This window comes from Ursus maritimus, unplaced genomic scaffold, assembly GCF_017311325.1.
Source record: "Ursus maritimus isolate PB19 unplaced genomic scaffold, ASM1731132v1 scaffold_33, whole genome shotgun sequence".
NCBI classification, from domain to species: domain Eukaryota; kingdom Metazoa; phylum Chordata; class Mammalia; order Carnivora; family Ursidae; genus Ursus; species Ursus maritimus.
The window spans coordinates 13,120,052-13,135,950 of record NW_024425897.1 but is presented as its reverse complement, the minus strand read 5'-3'; the positions used below and the strand labels follow the sequence as shown (position 1 = coordinate 13,135,950).

The following is a 15,899-nucleotide window of genomic DNA, read 5'->3' as shown; positions in this document are numbered from 1 at the left end:
GGGCGCAAAGGGACGAGCTGGTACACATTAAAGCTACAGCAGAGGCCTGTGCACCTGGTCTGGCTCCTGCTAGACCGTTCTCCTCACTCTCAATATTCAGTAGCACCCTCTGGCCTCCTCTTAGCTGAATGTGGGGAGGGCTGAAAGGCAGGGAGGACAGGACTGGCTGGGGGAGCCCTGAGAGAGGCGGCTGCACCCATGAGACTGTGGGAAGGGCAGGGGCTCTGGTGGTGCGGGGAGAGCCACTGCTGCCTCCAGCACAGCACAGGGATGGCAGGGGATGTGCGGGAAGAGCAGAGGGTCATGTGGGGGCACGCACTCCCCTCCAGGTTCCCTAGGTCTTAGTCCCCTACTGTACTCAAGAGCTAGGCAGGCTGCTGAAGTGGGCAAGAAGGCGCACCCCACAGTGGCCTCTGTGGCTTCTTGTCCCGGGTACCCTTGTCAAGTATTGACCGAAACCTGAAACATGATGTTTAAAGTGATCAATGCAATAGATTCTATGTGTATAACAAAACTGCAGAAACACATGCTAGTTTAGGTTAGATTATAATCATCTGAAGCACAGGATAACCAAGAAGTGAAATTCCATTCTGGTACAACCACCCAGTTTCTAGAAAAGAGAAAGGAAAGAAAGGAAACAATACAATAGGAGCTTTTTTGATCAGAAGACTCCATGAAAGGAGAGGGTGGTGATGCGAACCCACGTGATTTTTCAAGTCTTCCTTCTGTACAGTCATGAGGATGACCAGGTTTGTGCTGCAAACGAGCCAGCACCGTGTGGCTACTGCTCTGATTGTTCTCGGATGAACGTGTATACAAAATAATATCTTATCTTCATTTAGTTTATAAACATACACAGTGCTGTCCCTTTCAAATTAAGGAAAAAAAAAAACCACACACAAATACTGCAAAGTAGCAAAATACAAGGGGGGGAAAAGCTACTTTTGGTTTTGGCAACAATAAAAAAAAAGAAATATAAAAAGCAATGTGGCATTGGTCCCTGTTTATAAAAAAAAGGTACTTGGGCATGACACTGAATCAGAATTGGTTGGTTTTCTAAAATTCAGAATATCTGGGATTTTAAAAGTAGCACTTTTGTCTTTTAAAAGTTCAAGTCACATAACACTTAAAACATCAAAAAAGCTTTCTGATAAAAAGCTCAGCTTTTCAATCACATTTTGTTTCTGCAAATCTGGGAGACGAATTGAGTTCTTACTGGAATGTGGCCTATCGCTGGTTGACAAATGTGACACGGAATGTCTCCGAATGGCAGTGCCTCCCTTTCGCCCTCCCTGGGACCACGCCAACAACCAGCTACCAAGCACAAGTTCCTGCTCCCATTTTGGGGGTGGGGGGTGAACCTTCAGGCCGCAATCTTCGCCATCTGCTGTTCTAACTTGGAAATGCGCTCATCTTGATTGCAGATTGTGTCTTTTATAGATTTGATCTCTTTTAAAATCTCATCCAACTTGGCTTCGTTTTGCTAAGGAAACCAGACAGGGGGGAGGTAGAGAGGGAAGACGTTACTAAAACGCAGTAAACAAAGCTTACCACAGTTGAGAATTTATAAGGCATACAATCTAATTTTCTACTTTGGAAGTGGCAAGCCACAGCCACCAGATTGGGCCTTTCGAGTAAGTACTGCATGGTCAGTCCACCTGCCGCCCACAGCAGAACTAGGGCCCCGAAGCGCTGCTCCCACTCCCTGTGCCTATGCACTTACCTGGACTGAGACTCAGGACACAAACTGTGGGACAGGACCGATCCTTTCAAGGCTGCCCCACAGCCCAGCCACCCCATGCAATGCCATCAGGAGTAACTTCTATGTGACCTGGGTCAGGGGTGAACTTCCAGAGGCTACAGAGCTCCTATCATCTCCCAGGGAGGGTCCTTCTTAGGAGCTAAACCCCTTGCCCTGCTTGCTAACTTTTCCGAAGAGGCCACAGTCTCTCCCAGGTGGAGCTGATTCTTTTGGAAACCCTGCAGGCCACGGCGCCTCACGTGGCTTCCTCAGTCATGGCCAAAGCACCAGCTCCTCCAGGTACCTTGGCTCTTCATTCCACTCACCTTCTCACTGACAACTCACTGTCTTTCCTCTGGCTCCCTGGGATCCTGCCCCACTCCCGCCAACTCCCCATGCCCTGTCCTCCCTAGCTAGACCCTGCTCTCCCAGCGGGGGCCATGCGGGTCTCCATCAGGCTTTGGTTCCCACCACTCCACTGAAATGGTTCTTGCCAGGAGGCCCAAGATCATCTTTGCTGCTAAGTCTCACTCACCACCAGATGCTTGTCTCTGGAACACTCCTGCAACACCTGAACCCTCTCACCATTCTTTCCCCTTCCTGGGACCCTCTCTTCCCAGAACCTATAGCCCCATGCTCTCCTGTTTCATTTCTACCCCAGTCAGACATGAATGTAAACACTGGGGAGAGGCAGTTAAGAAAACACCCAACAGGGACACCTGGGCGGCTCAGTCAGTTAAGTGTCTGCCTTCGGCTCAGGTCACAATCCCGGGGTCCTGGGATCAAGCCTGCAATGGGCCCCCTGCTCAGCGGGGAGTCTGCTTCTCCCTCTCCCTCTGCCCCGGCTTGTGTTCTCTCTCTTGCTCACTCTAATAAATAAAACCTTAAAAACCAAAAAAACCCCACCTAAGCAGCTCCTGTGTACTCTCTCAAAGATGGTAGTAGACTGACTTCTACCCTGGTCATTATAAAAAATACAGCTAAAGGAGCCAGAAGTGGCCACAAGCTCATAAATGTCACAAGCTCATAAATGTCATGTGACCAAGGAGGTTCTTACACGTTCTCATTCACTAAAAGCCCTGAGCCTGGGGCACCTGGGTGGCTCTGTCAGTTAAGTGGCTGCCTTCAGCTCAGATCATGATCCCAGGGTCCTGGGATCGAGCCCCGCGTCAGCTCCCTGCTCAGTGGGAAGTTTGCTTCTCCCTCTGCCCCTGCCCCTGCTCTCCCTCTCTCTCAATAAATTAAAAAAAAAAAAAAAAATCTTAAAAAAAAAAAAAATACAAGCCCTGAGCCAGCCAAGCACACCCTCCCCGCCCTCCTGCAGTCCTTACCACACTGGCCGTGTCTGGGGTTTTCTTGGGGACATTGATCAGGTCGCACTTCTTATTTGCAGTGGGCTTGCTATCCAGAATGTTCTTCTTGACCACCTTGAGATCCCTGTTTTTGCCAGGAATGTATCCATGCTTTAAGGAGATGAGGACTGGATCTGCACTTTTCCCCTCAAACCACTCCTCTGCCTCCAGTGCCGCTTCAGGCCCTGCTGTGTCAGGATACAGGTCATCTTGGAAAAGGTCGGACTGCAAGAGACATTTTGGGGAAATCCTTAGATAAAGAAGAAGACAGACCTGGAATTTTAACAATCTTTTTAAACATGGATTGCCTAGGGAACTGGGCACTTACCTTCCTGGGAACAGTCATGATAATAGGCTCACACTTTCTCTCATGAAGTTTGAAGAATCTTCAAAGGGGACATAAAGGCAAAGTTGTATTAAGTGAAACAGGAGTCCAGGTAACAGGCTTCATGACTGACAACTAGTCTCCACTGCTGTATGGGATATGAAATGCTCTATCACCTAGCTCATCTACCCTGGGGAGCAGGAACAATTGCGTTCCCATTTTCCAGATGAGAAAGGAGAAGCCAAGAGTAACTATGCCAGGAAATGGCAGACTGGAAACAAGAACCAGGAACAGAAGTCTGTGCTTCTGGGGATGGTCCAGCTCCAGTCCTCTGGGGGCTGACCAGCCGTGGTGGAAACACCACCACCACGATGATTCACTTATACAAAAGTGACCAAGTCAGCAGGCAGGAGAGAACGAACACCTAGTATTAGATAGCACTGATGACCTGGATGACGGGTGTTCTGTCAACTAGAGGTGTCTGAACATTTGTCAGCATAAATGGGATTTTTATTTTTTTAAAGATTTTATTTATTTGACAGAGAGACAGCCAGAGAGAGAGGGAACACAAGCAGGGGGAGTGGGAGAGGAAGAAGCAGGCTCCCAGCGGAAGAGCCTGAGGTGGGACTCGATCCCAGAACGCTGGGATCACGCCCTGAGCCGAAGGCAGACGCTTAATGACTGAGCCACCCAGGCGCTCCAGGATTTTTAAAAAGGAAAAGGAAACAATCGTAAGCTTAAAATTTTGACATCCAAGTAAACCACATCATGTCTAACACTTAAGAAAAATTTGAAATTATCCAAAGGGNNNNAAGAGTGGGAACCTCTGTAGTCCGCTTGGCAGTAAAAAACACTGCCCTAGGATTGACAGCCAGCTCAAGTACTGTGTGTGGCGGCACGATCAGCACAGGGCCCAGCATCTAACAAATGCCCAGGAGATACTGAATACGTAGGAGGTATCCTGAATAATCGATTATGCTTATAGTCTTTTAAACTTTTAGATGACAGTAAAATAAAGGCTTTCCCGAATAGTGGAGGCAATCTTCAGTTCGGATTCAGTCTACTTTGAACCACATTTTGATGAGATTGACTTACACCATAATTTTGAATTATCTGTGACAGCTTTCCTTCGCTATTCCAGGCAGAGAGAATTAAATGTATTTTAAAAAGAAACTTCTAGTAATCAATATAAAAAGGGGCTTTTAAAAATTATTTTTCTTTTTAAAGATGTGTTCATTACTTGTGTGACCAGGACAGCATAGTTAGGCAGATGTCCTCAGAAATGTAGTGTTGTGGGGCACGTGGGTGGCTCAGTCGCTTAAGTGCCCAACTCTTGATTTTGGCTCAGGTCATGATCTCAGGATCGTGAGATCCAGCCCCACATCGGGCTCCCTGCGGAGCCTGCTTCTCCTTCCCCCTCTGCCGCTCCCCCTGCTTGTGCTCTCTCTTGTCTCTCTCTCTCAAATGAATAAATAAAATCTTTTTAAAAAGTAAATAAAACTCCATGTTCCTAAGTGCAGGCAGGAAACGAGACAGCAATTCTACACCACAACAAAGGGCACACAGCCCGGCTCCAGGCACGACTGGCAGACGCACTACTCTTGCGTAGCGCATACGGCACAATGTGAAGACTTCGCAGGACCGATTCTTTACCTGGCAATCTCACATTTGTTCACATCGAGTCCCCTCTTGGGCATGTAGCCCATCCCTCTCTGAGGCTCCTTGCTGCTGAATGTGTTGAGGTAGTGGACGTACGGGGATTCATCTGTGATCTCGAAATAGCGGATACTGCTGTCACCCTACAAGAAATCGGAGACAAGTTTGAGCTGAATGTTACCTGCAGCATCTGGTTGAAGTGGGGTCTCTCTCCCCTCTGAGGCCAGCATTAACTGGGACTTTGCCTCACTGGCCAACCTTTGGTTTCTCTTCGGAGGAAGAGGATATGATGGTTTCTCTTCCTGGCAAAGCAAGCCCTCTCTCACGAGATGCTAGCATGTCCTCTACACGGTCTCCTCTGCCTCCTACGAACGAAGGCGCAAACTGTACCCCACTGAGCCGAGACCCCACGGCGGAGTCACGGCAAAACGCTAACACCTCTGGCCAAGAAACTGCAACGGCAATTCAATGTGAAAAAACAAACAGAAGTCTAGTAGGACTGTGGAGAAGGCAATGACTGATTCTCAGGGGCAATGGAATGGTGGTGTTCACAGACCTGAGGGCACTAACGTCGGACAACCAGATGATAATAAGAGGTAAGATTTTTATAATTAAGAAAATTAAGAATAGTTCTTAATTATTCTTAATTCAGTATCCTTAACTCATAGTAATTCTTAATTAAGAAACTCATTAAAACATAGTATCCTTTAACTTGAGAAAATAGTGCTATCTCGTTGCAGTGTGTCAAATTCTATGATAATTTTGCTTAGAAAGGTCAGATGTTTTTGGAAATCTGAAGCATATGCTAGTCTCTCCAAGTATAACTAACTGTCACACAGTTATACCAACATGAACCACCAAGGCGGGCTGCCTGCTGGAAGCAGTGTGTGTGTGTGTGTGTGTGTGTGTGTGTGTGAGAGAGAGAGAGAGAGAGAGAGAGAGAGAGGGAGGGAGAGGGAGTGATCTAAATAACCAGGCAGTATTATGCCCTTGTCTACAAGTCTCTCATTTTGCATGGTTTCCACTTGTTTCAATGATGTAAATATCTAAAGGAACGGTAAAAAAGCTAAACACGGACAAATACATTTATTTCCTGCATACTCAAAATAACCTTCCACCTCATGTTAATAATATCTGGGTAACCGCTCCTGTTATTTGTTTTGATGTACTCCATGGCAGCTGTGAACATCTGAAGTAAAATGACTTTCAAGGAAACAGACAAGATCCCAGTTTCTAAGCGGCTGATCTACGACCGTGTAAAGCATGCTCGGTCAACTACGCGAAGCGAAACCTCTCCGGCTTTACCTAGCGAGGGGCTAGCTAACGGGTTTGGGGGAAATACATCAACAGCTCCAGTTGCATTAATTCATTTACTTCAACTACAAAAATTCTAAGGGAAATTGAACCTACAAAAGAATAAGGAACATTACGGTTACTGTCCACTAAAAAGAAACCATCATCATCAAGCTAGCGACACTGTAGTTACGGAGATGATAACGCAGGAAGGCGGGCTTTCTGATTTTAGTGTGGGGTCTTCCTGTAACAACTGTCACCTCCTGAAACTAGGCACCACATACTTTCAAGCCCAGGGCCCTAATGCTGAGCTCCAGGAGCCCCTGGAGACTCTCTGAGGCCTTCAAAAGCTCCTATCTACAAAGCACTCTTCTCTCTGCAAGTCCATGGCATGTGGTGGTAAGCACCTACGTGTCCGTATAGGGCTACCCGGTGGATTTCAGCACTAGATGTGGCAACCTCCTTACTCATTCGTCAGACCGTTATAGAGCAATCTAAAGTCCCGGAACACCTGGCACCAGAGGTGAAAGGACATCAGTGTGCCTTCTTTTTCTCACTAGAAAGCCTGAGCAAAGATATCCCTGTCAACATTTGCCCCAACACCAGAGCCCCAACCCTGCTGCAGTCGGAAGTCCTGAACACAGCGTGTTATTACCACACAAATGACAAGTTCAAAGGGTCCAGTCTCAAGACGGAAAACACACCAAAATCATCAGTCCTTATTTTAGCTTAAGACACACACACAAACCAGATAAATTAAAATATTAAAATGATGTAATGCATTGCCCATCTACTAAATCTCTGAAGGATACTTTTCCTCTTACAAGATTAACTTCAATATGAAACATTAAAATGACTGTTTACCTTTCCACATAAGTAGATGATACTGGTGTCAGGGTCATAGAAGGGCAGCAACACCCCATTGCTAGTGTCCATTTCATGAAGAGCGATTGGTTCCTGCATATTTTTCTGGGAAAAAAAATACAAATATATATACACACACTTTTTCACAAGGTGAATCATTCTTTTATCCCTAAATTATGTGAGCAATCTCCTAGAATAATGAAAGGTTGAACAATGCACATATAACATTCATACATGTAAATACCAATTTCCCAACCCACTGAAAACTGTGTCAGTTTGAAAACCTCATCAATGTACATATCAGTGTGATTCCATGACGAAGATGAGAAAGACAACCCTTCTCCTTTGTGACTTTCTTTTTTTTTTTTTTTTAAAGATTTTATTTATTTATTTGACAGAGATAGAGACAGCCAGCGAGAGAGGGAACACAAGCAGGGGGAGTGGGAGAGGAAGAAGCAGGCTCACAGCAGAGGAGCCTGATGTGGGGCTCGATCCCAGAACGCCAGGACCACGCCCTGAGCCGAAGGCAGACGCTTAACCACTGTGCCACCCAGGCGCCCCGACTTTTTTTCTTTTTAAAAAAATGTATTTATTTAAAGTAGGCTCCATGCCCAATGCAGGGCTTGAACTCATGACCCTGAGATCAAGAGTCACACACTACTGACTGAGCCAGGCAGGCACCCTATTTTCTTTTTTAAAAGAAATTTTTCTTATTGTAAATATACATTCTTCAGCTAAAGTTACAGAAAGACTATAAAAATCATCCCATATTCCATAATCCCACAGCCCGGTGGGTGGCAAAAACAATGACCATTTTTGTCTACTTCCCCCCCACACACACACACTGAGATCATAGCGTATATTCAGTTTTGTTATTTTTTTCTTATGCTACTCTTAACATTTTCCTAAACATGACTATTTTAATTTAAACATTTGATCATATTCTTCATAAAATAAAGTTCAGAACTTGTTTCCCAAGTCCCAAACACTGGCTTCTTCATACTTTCTTTTTAAAAAAACCTAGTCAACATAGACTACTTGAGAGTATTAAGAATGCATTTTTATAATACATTTCGGCAATAAGTCTCCAGTGAGGATGAGAATGTCACATCCGATTTAAGACCAGTAGGGGTTCAGAAAACTACACTAAGAATCCTATAATCCATTTACCCACCCAAGGACCTGCTCAGAAAAGGGAGAAAGCTCAAGTGTAAGCCAATGGAAAGGCTGCGAGGGGCATACCGGGTTCCAGAGAGCCAGCTGCCGCTCACTCATGCGGCTGAAACCAGTGGTAAAGACATTTCCGTCAGCCAGAAAGATGGCTCTCATGGGTCTTGCTCCTTCATGTGCTTTCTCCTTCTCCTGGGGGACCAAGAACAATAGGCATATTATATTCAAACTGCAAAAAAGGTGAGGTGGGGTGGGGTGAGGTGGGAAAGTGGGGGGGCTCATACACTGAATCCAACCCATGTCCCCCATGCCATTCAAATTACCAGGTGTGCACACGTGTGTGTGTGTGTGTCTGTGTTTGTGTGTGTGTGTCTCCTCCCAAGATGAGAAAACAAAGAGACAATGTAATCTGGCCAAGGTCCCTCAGCTAGTTAGCAACTCAAAAGCCTCAATCCTTTCTACCATGTCCTGCTGCCAACCCAAGTCCATGCTCTGCAAAAATAAAAAACATGAAAGGACTCTGCCAGATGTCTGTTTCTCAAGAGGATAACCTGAAAGTTGGATGTACCCTATGGTTTCTACCAAATTCACTGGACAGAAGGAAGTCTAGTTCAGTTAACCCCTTCCTTAATCTCATTTGCTCATTGAGAGTGCACTAATACAGTGAGGCCTGGAAGATTCTAGTGTTGAAAGCACTTTGTGCAGGGCCGGGCAAGTCCCCAGTGCTCAATAAGCACTAGTCATGACCGCTACCCAACTCTGAAGAAGTAAAACTGCCAAAGAACCAGCACACCCCAGAGAGAGGCATGTGAGGACCAGAGAGCAGGGCTGATGCAAGACATTCTGGGATCCAGCACCTACCGTTTCAACCCCAGCTCCAGCTCCAAATGCCCATCTTCTGTCATAATGGGTGACCTGGTGAGGCCTACTCTGAGTGGTAGAAACCAAGCCACTGAGCTGAAGAGACAACCTACGGCTTCTCTGTGAGGTACTCCGACGATGGTTGCAGGAAGGGGCAGGGATCAATTAATCAATACTCAGCACTAAGCCAGGAATGCAGTTAACTGTTTAGGTTAGCTGATCTAGACTTGTAAATTCTCAAGGACTCTGGTGAACTGATGAGAACTTTGTTTCTTTGTGAAAAATGGTCACCAAGTGAGAGATAAGATTTGTGTAAGTGCTGGAATGCACAGCTCTGAAGGGTGGCTGGGAGGCAGAAGCCTGTACAAGGCTCTGCGGAGTCACGGTCCAGCATCTGCAGACAATGAGGCTCCACTGACCAGGAGCGAGGCCTCTACAGCCTGCCTTCACAAGCAAAGTTCACACTCACTGAGTGCTACAAAGACAGGGGGTTTTGTCCTAAGCATACTCACAGCAACAATCTCTTGTTTCCTAGGATCGATTACTCTCACTTTCTTGTCTTTGGAAGCTGTGCAGATCAGACTGCCGTTCCGGTTCCAGCTTACGTTGTAAATCATGTCTGAATGCATATCGTCCAAGTTTATAAGGGCTTCCCCCGTCCCCACATTCCAGATGATGATGGCATTATCACAGCCTGAAAGCAAGCAAAGCCACATCCCTCAGAGATTAGAAACACCTGTGCAACAACACTTGAAAGCTACAAATACAGTGAGGAGACATATGCACGGAAAGAAAGACGCTGATTATAAGTGGCTCTACTTATTTGTTGGGAGTTAAAAACTCAAGTGGCAAAGAAAAAAGACATCTGTATAAAAGAAATGTGTTAAAGGAAAAATACGGCTTGCTAAGCTTGGGTTCATATGAAACAAACAAAAAGCAAAGACCAAAGAACTCTAAGAAAACAAAATCCTATGTTTTTTGAGTTAACTGGGGCTGGTGGACCCCATGTGATCTTATTAAGCTTCCTTTTCTAGTAAAACCAACATCAGAATGAATACAGTTTGTTTCTTCTCCAGCAGAACTAAAAATAAAGAGTTTAAATAACTGTTTAGAACACTCAACAAAAATGTGGGACAGCAAGTTATTCAAATCAATAATGCTGTAAAACATGGTCTTACATTAAAGAATGGTAAATCAAGTAAGCGGAAGGGAAATGCATGTGCTCAGAACAGATCTTTATCTTTAAAAGGGGAGAAAAATAGGTCAAGACTGGGCTGATCTAAGACACCAAAACTGTAATCAAGTAGGCATGTGGATTCAGAAGCTGATCCCTGAAGAGGACACAACGCTGATGCAGCCACACCCCTCTGCTCATCGACTGCACCTTGCTTCATCAGGCCCAGGACCTCTTTTTTATTTTATTTTTTTTAAAGATTTATTTATTTTAGAGGGGGCGGGTGGGGAAGGGCCGAGGGGGAGAGAGAATCCCAAGCAGGCTCCCTGCTGAGGGACTCGATCCCAGGACCCTGAGATCATGACCTGAGCCGAAGGCAGATAGATGCTCAACTGAGTCACCCAGGCACCCCACCCAAGACTCCTTTAAAAAGCAGGTGCCATTCATTGCTTCCAGGACATTAGTTCAAGGATAAAGCAAAATAAGGGATGGCTATCCTGAAGACAAATTCTTCCCAATAAGCCAATTTTGTAAGCACTTCAAAAAACTTAGCCACTGATATCCAGACACCTAAGTTGTCTATGGGCTAGAAACAGGAGACTGGAAAAAAAGCATGCACAACAGTAAGGCGGCAGCTGAACCCTGGGGTGAGCCCCGACCCTTCCTCTGCCTTGTGTCCCACAGGCAAACAGGTAACTTCAGCCACCATGGATGGATCATGCGCTCTTAAAATATGCACAACGCCGCCATCAACTGCTCTCCTTTGCTTGTAAAAGGCAGACTGGGGGTCAGTCAGCTGATGATGCCCTACGTTCGACCTTGATGAAAAGGGATGGCAGGAAAATTTCCATGATGAGGAATTCCACCTCTGGAACTGTTTTCTCTCCGTATCAGGCTGAGTAGAACATCAGGAGGGTTCCCAGGCATAGTTACTGGTGATTTTAACTAAAAGAGAGAATTCTATACAGCATCTTTTTTGAAAAGTAGTCCTTGGTTTCAATAGGTACCTGGTGTTAAGTTTTTAAATTTACCTAACAATATCACAAACACCCTCTATTCCTAGTTAAAAACTCAACTGCCCCCTTTCTTTTTACTGGTGAGGGGAAAGATCTTTAAAATTCTACTACTAACATTAACATTACTTTGTCAACAAATCAATTTTATTAAGGTATAATTTACACTCTAACGCACCATTTTAAGTATACATTTGCTAAATTTTGACAAATGTATATATTCATGTAGCCACCATCACAATCAAGATATAGAACATTTCCACCATCCCATGAGGCTCCCTGTGACCTTTGTATTGCTTCTATAAAAGATAAAATCTCAAATTGTAGACAGAGGACAAGATTTCTATAGGATAATACTTTACTCAAGTGGCAAACCGAGAACACTAAATCTTGGTTCGAGGGTTCTGCAGTGCTGTTTAACACTCTTAAAACAAACAAACAAACAAACAAACAAACCCCAGAAAACCTCAATGTCCCCAAATAGGGGCCTGATCAAATAAATGAAGGTACCCAGACAACGGACTGTTACGGCGGTGTTAAAAATATCACAGGCATGGGGCGCCTGGGTGTCTCCTGGTTAAGCATCTGCCTTCAGCTCAGGTCATGATCCCAGATTCCTAGGACTGAGCCCCACGTTGGGCTCCCTGCTCAGTGGGGAGTCTGATTCTTCCTCTGCCCCTCACCCTGCTCTCATGCTCTCTCTCTCCCTAATAAATAAAATCTTAAAAAAAAAAAAATCACAGGAACAACATTTAACGGCACATGGACAGGACCACAGGGCACCACTAAGCACAGAAAGCAAGTCACATGTAAGGTTTCTGAACCCATCTTCGTGAGTAAAATCACTTATGTATGTGCACAAAAGTATCTTCTGGAAAGAAACGTCAATGATGATACTCCCTCTGGGTGGGTGGCAGGATTACGTATGATTTTATCTTCCCCTCTTGTTTATATATTTTCTATAACATACATGTTCTACTTGTATAAGGAGAAAAACCAAAGTATCTTTTTAAAAGAAGGAGATTTGCCTAAGAGGATCACCCCAAAGTTGCCAATAACATTCAGAGCTGGCACCCAGGGCTCCTACCAGGGATCCTCCTGCTATATCAGGAATAACTAGAACTGTGGTCCAGGAAGGGCCCCAGCAGGAGCCATGAGTCTGCTGGAATTCTAGGTAAGAATGTATCTGTTCATTTCTCTAGGTGAGAAGTCTTGAGTCAGACTGCCCAAGTGGCCTTCACACACAGACGTGTGCATGTGGGCAGGGGGGCTGGCAGCCACCACACCTTGGCCCCTCACCGTCGACTCCTAGTGAGCTGCTTCAGATGTGCACAGCACACATTGAAACGCACTGGCTACTCTCCCCTCCCCCACTGCTTAGCTCCTACCTGCGCTAAGAAGTACATTGCGGGCAGTCGGATGCCAGGCCACGATGCCAACTCTCTTCGAGTGGCCTTCTAAAATCACCACAGGTTCGGTCAGGGAAAGGGTAAGTCCGTTTTCTGGGATCTGCCACACCTGTTGGGAAAGGAAGCAAGAGGGACCATATGAGGGATGACCTTTCACTGTCACCTCTCCTGTGACCATCCAGTTTGCTGACCTGTATAAACAGAACACATACTGGTTTTTGGATGAAAGGCAGAATATTGTACAACTACTCTATGCAGTTTTTTAAAAAATGGAGTAGGATATTAAAGATCAGAACATCCGTCAGGCCTACAAAATGTTGCCGCTCCACTTTTACTTAATAGTTAAGATTTTATTTTAAATTCCCTGTTAAGTTCAAAACTCTCCAGTTAAAAGTGTGCAAAAAAAAAAAAAAATTGGAAGAGGAACAGGGAACAACTGAAGCACCCGTGATAAGTAGCACTGGGGTGACAGCCCCCAGCCGAGCCCTCGGTTCTGGAGGGGAGAGCAAACTCCACCCACCAGGGCTTGTGGGGGATGGTGCAGTTTTTAAACCATCGTGTTTTCTGTGATTTATTTGGAAAATAAAAATACACATAATAGTTTTGTAACATCTACCATAGAAATATCTTACAAAGAAAAAAAAGATAAACCAGACCTCACCAAAATTAAAAACTTTGCCTTTCAAAGAACACAATCAAGACAGTGAAAAAGAACATATAAAGAACTCTTGAATCAATAATAAAAGGAAAATAACCCAATTTTTAAAATGAGCAAGGAATTTAAATAGAACATTTCTTCAGAAAGATAGATAGTTACAGTCATTAGGGAAACGCAAATCTAAACCACAATAAAACACCAGTTCACACCCATTGGGAGGCTATAATCAAAAGACAGACAGTGAATGCTGGTGGATGGGGGAATCGGAGCCCCCACACTGCTGGTGAGCACGTAAACTGGGGCAGCCGCTTTGGAAAAGTCTGGTAGTTCTCAAATGGTTAAACACAGAGTTACTATATGGCCCAGCAAGATCACTCCTAAGGTAACCCAAGAGAAACGAAAATACGTGTCCACACAAAAACTTGTACGTGAACGTTCACAGCAGCATTATTCATAAAAGCCAAAATGTGGGAACAACCCAGAAGTCCAGCAACTGAGAAACGGATAAACAAAATGGGATGTATCTACACAAGGTAGTATATTTACCCACAAAAAAAATTAAGTACTGATTCATGCTAAAACATGGATGAAGCTTGAAAATACTACGCTAAGTTAAAAAAGCTAGTTCCCAAAGACCACATATTGCAGGACTCTGTGTACATGAAATGTCCAGAACAGAAAAATACAGAGAGACAGAGAGTAGACTAGTGGTTGCTTAGTGCTGGGGACGTGGGGGCAGTGATAGCTAATGGATACAGGGTTTCTTTCTGAGGTGATAAAATGTGCTAAAATTGTCTCTGGTGATGGTTTTACGTATCTGTGAATAAATTAAGACCATTAAATTGTACACTTGAAATGGGTGAACTGTAGGTGAATTATAGCTCAATGAAGTGGTTTTAAAAAATCTTCTTGACTCGTGAAGACACACAGAAGATTCATCGTATCTTAACTGGGGACATGCCTGGGTGGCAGAGGGGGATGGGAATGGAAAAAGCATTAGATGGAAGGGACAAGAGACTATGACAGTGTTAGACCAGAGTTTTAACAGGTTAAGAGACACCCTCTAAGAAGAAAGAACCGATTCACCACAAAGCTGAGTAGCACTAAGAATCCTGTAGAAAACCAGACATTAAGTAATATTTAAGTTTGTGAAAAGGCTAAAGTTTGAAATAATTATCTTCTTATATACAGAGATTAAAACGCATTAAATAAGTTAATATATTTTAAATATATATGTATTTAAAATATATTAAACAATTCAAATGTATTAAGTGATATGTTAAAATACGTAAATTTACCACCAAAAAAGATTTTAAGGAACTAGTTCATGAAAAATTTAGAACTTGCCAGTGAAAAATCATGCTCAACAGTGGAACAAGTGAGAAACAGAATTTTCCTTTGTTGGGGATTTTTAAGGAGACAAACAACTGTCTGTTTTCAACTGCTTAGTGGAAGGCAGAGATCTGGATTAGATGAGTGTTTAAGGTTCAGCTCAGTTCTGTTGTCCTGCAAAAAATTAGAAGAAAAAGTTTGCCATCCTGAAGAACGGGAAAAAAATCACGAATTAAGTGATCATTCATTCTTACAGCTAAATTCTGCCCAGGCTAACTATAACCCCTTACGTCAATCATGGCAAAACAAACATGCCTTCTGAGGGCCCAAGCTCAGGACGTCACCTGATTTCCCCTGAACCCTCCTCATTCAGCAAATTTTAAACTAAAACTGCAGTTGTGAACAAGCATAGATGGCAAAAGAAAACCTACCTTGCCTCTCTCCGCCAGACACTCTAACCCGCGCCTCTGCGCTGGGGGTGTGGCCATCTGCTGACCAGCCCCAGCATTACAGGTTTGCTTTCATCCTGATACACACTATTTTTAGTGAAGGGTTTATGATTCGTGAAACACCTCCAAACTGAACGTAACTATCTGAACATAGAGCAGGTCTTGGGTTTTTTTTTTTAACAGAAGGAATGGAAAACTGATTCAATCAAAGCCTAAAGTCTCAGAGAAACAATTACAAAATGGGACTTTAGTGACTCAACAGGAAATGCATTTTCCAAACTGAATTCTGACCCAGGCTTAGAACTGAAGGAGCAGTAACACCACCTGCAGACGGCACCACAACCGCGGGCTGCCGGCTTCTCTGACAAGGTCTGGAAACCTCTGCACCCTGTAATCCACCCTGATCACAATTAAATACTGTGTTTTCTAGATCCCTAATGAGGCGTGGAGTGATGGAGGGCTTTGTTTACAGCCAGCATTTCCAATCTTAAATATGAGGGTGGAAGCAGAGCCCTTAATGGGACTTCACCTTTTCCTGCTTCTAGCTTCTCCCTCATCCATGTTTTCCTTGGGGTGCAAGGAAAATTTAATGATGGAGCAGA

General features: G+C 44.3%; 1 protein-coding gene across 2 annotated transcripts in view; it reads right to left on the bottom strand.

Moving 5' to 3' along the window:
- Positions 1-529: 529 nt before the first annotated feature.
- The window catches only part of CORO1C (coronin 1C), a 72,804-nt gene continuing 57,434 nt past the window's right edge, over positions 530-15,899 (bottom strand). For both annotated transcript variants that reach the window (XM_040619820.1, XM_008707638.2), the window contains exons 4-11: positions 12,838-12,967; positions 9,775-9,956; positions 8,474-8,593; positions 7,232-7,336; positions 5,072-5,217; positions 3,422-3,479; positions 3,073-3,318; positions 530-1,483 (exon numbers count right to left, since the gene is read on the bottom strand). In XM_040619820.1, the coding sequence (XP_040475754.1) occupies positions 1,364-1,483; positions 3,073-3,318; positions 3,422-3,479; positions 5,072-5,217; positions 7,232-7,336; positions 8,474-8,593; positions 9,775-9,956; positions 12,838-12,967 (1,107 nt within the window). In that variant the 3' untranslated portion in view covers positions 530-1,363. The remainder of the gene's footprint in view (positions 1,484-3,072; positions 3,319-3,421; positions 3,480-5,071; positions 5,218-7,231; positions 7,337-8,473; positions 8,594-9,774; positions 9,957-12,837; positions 12,968-15,899) is intronic.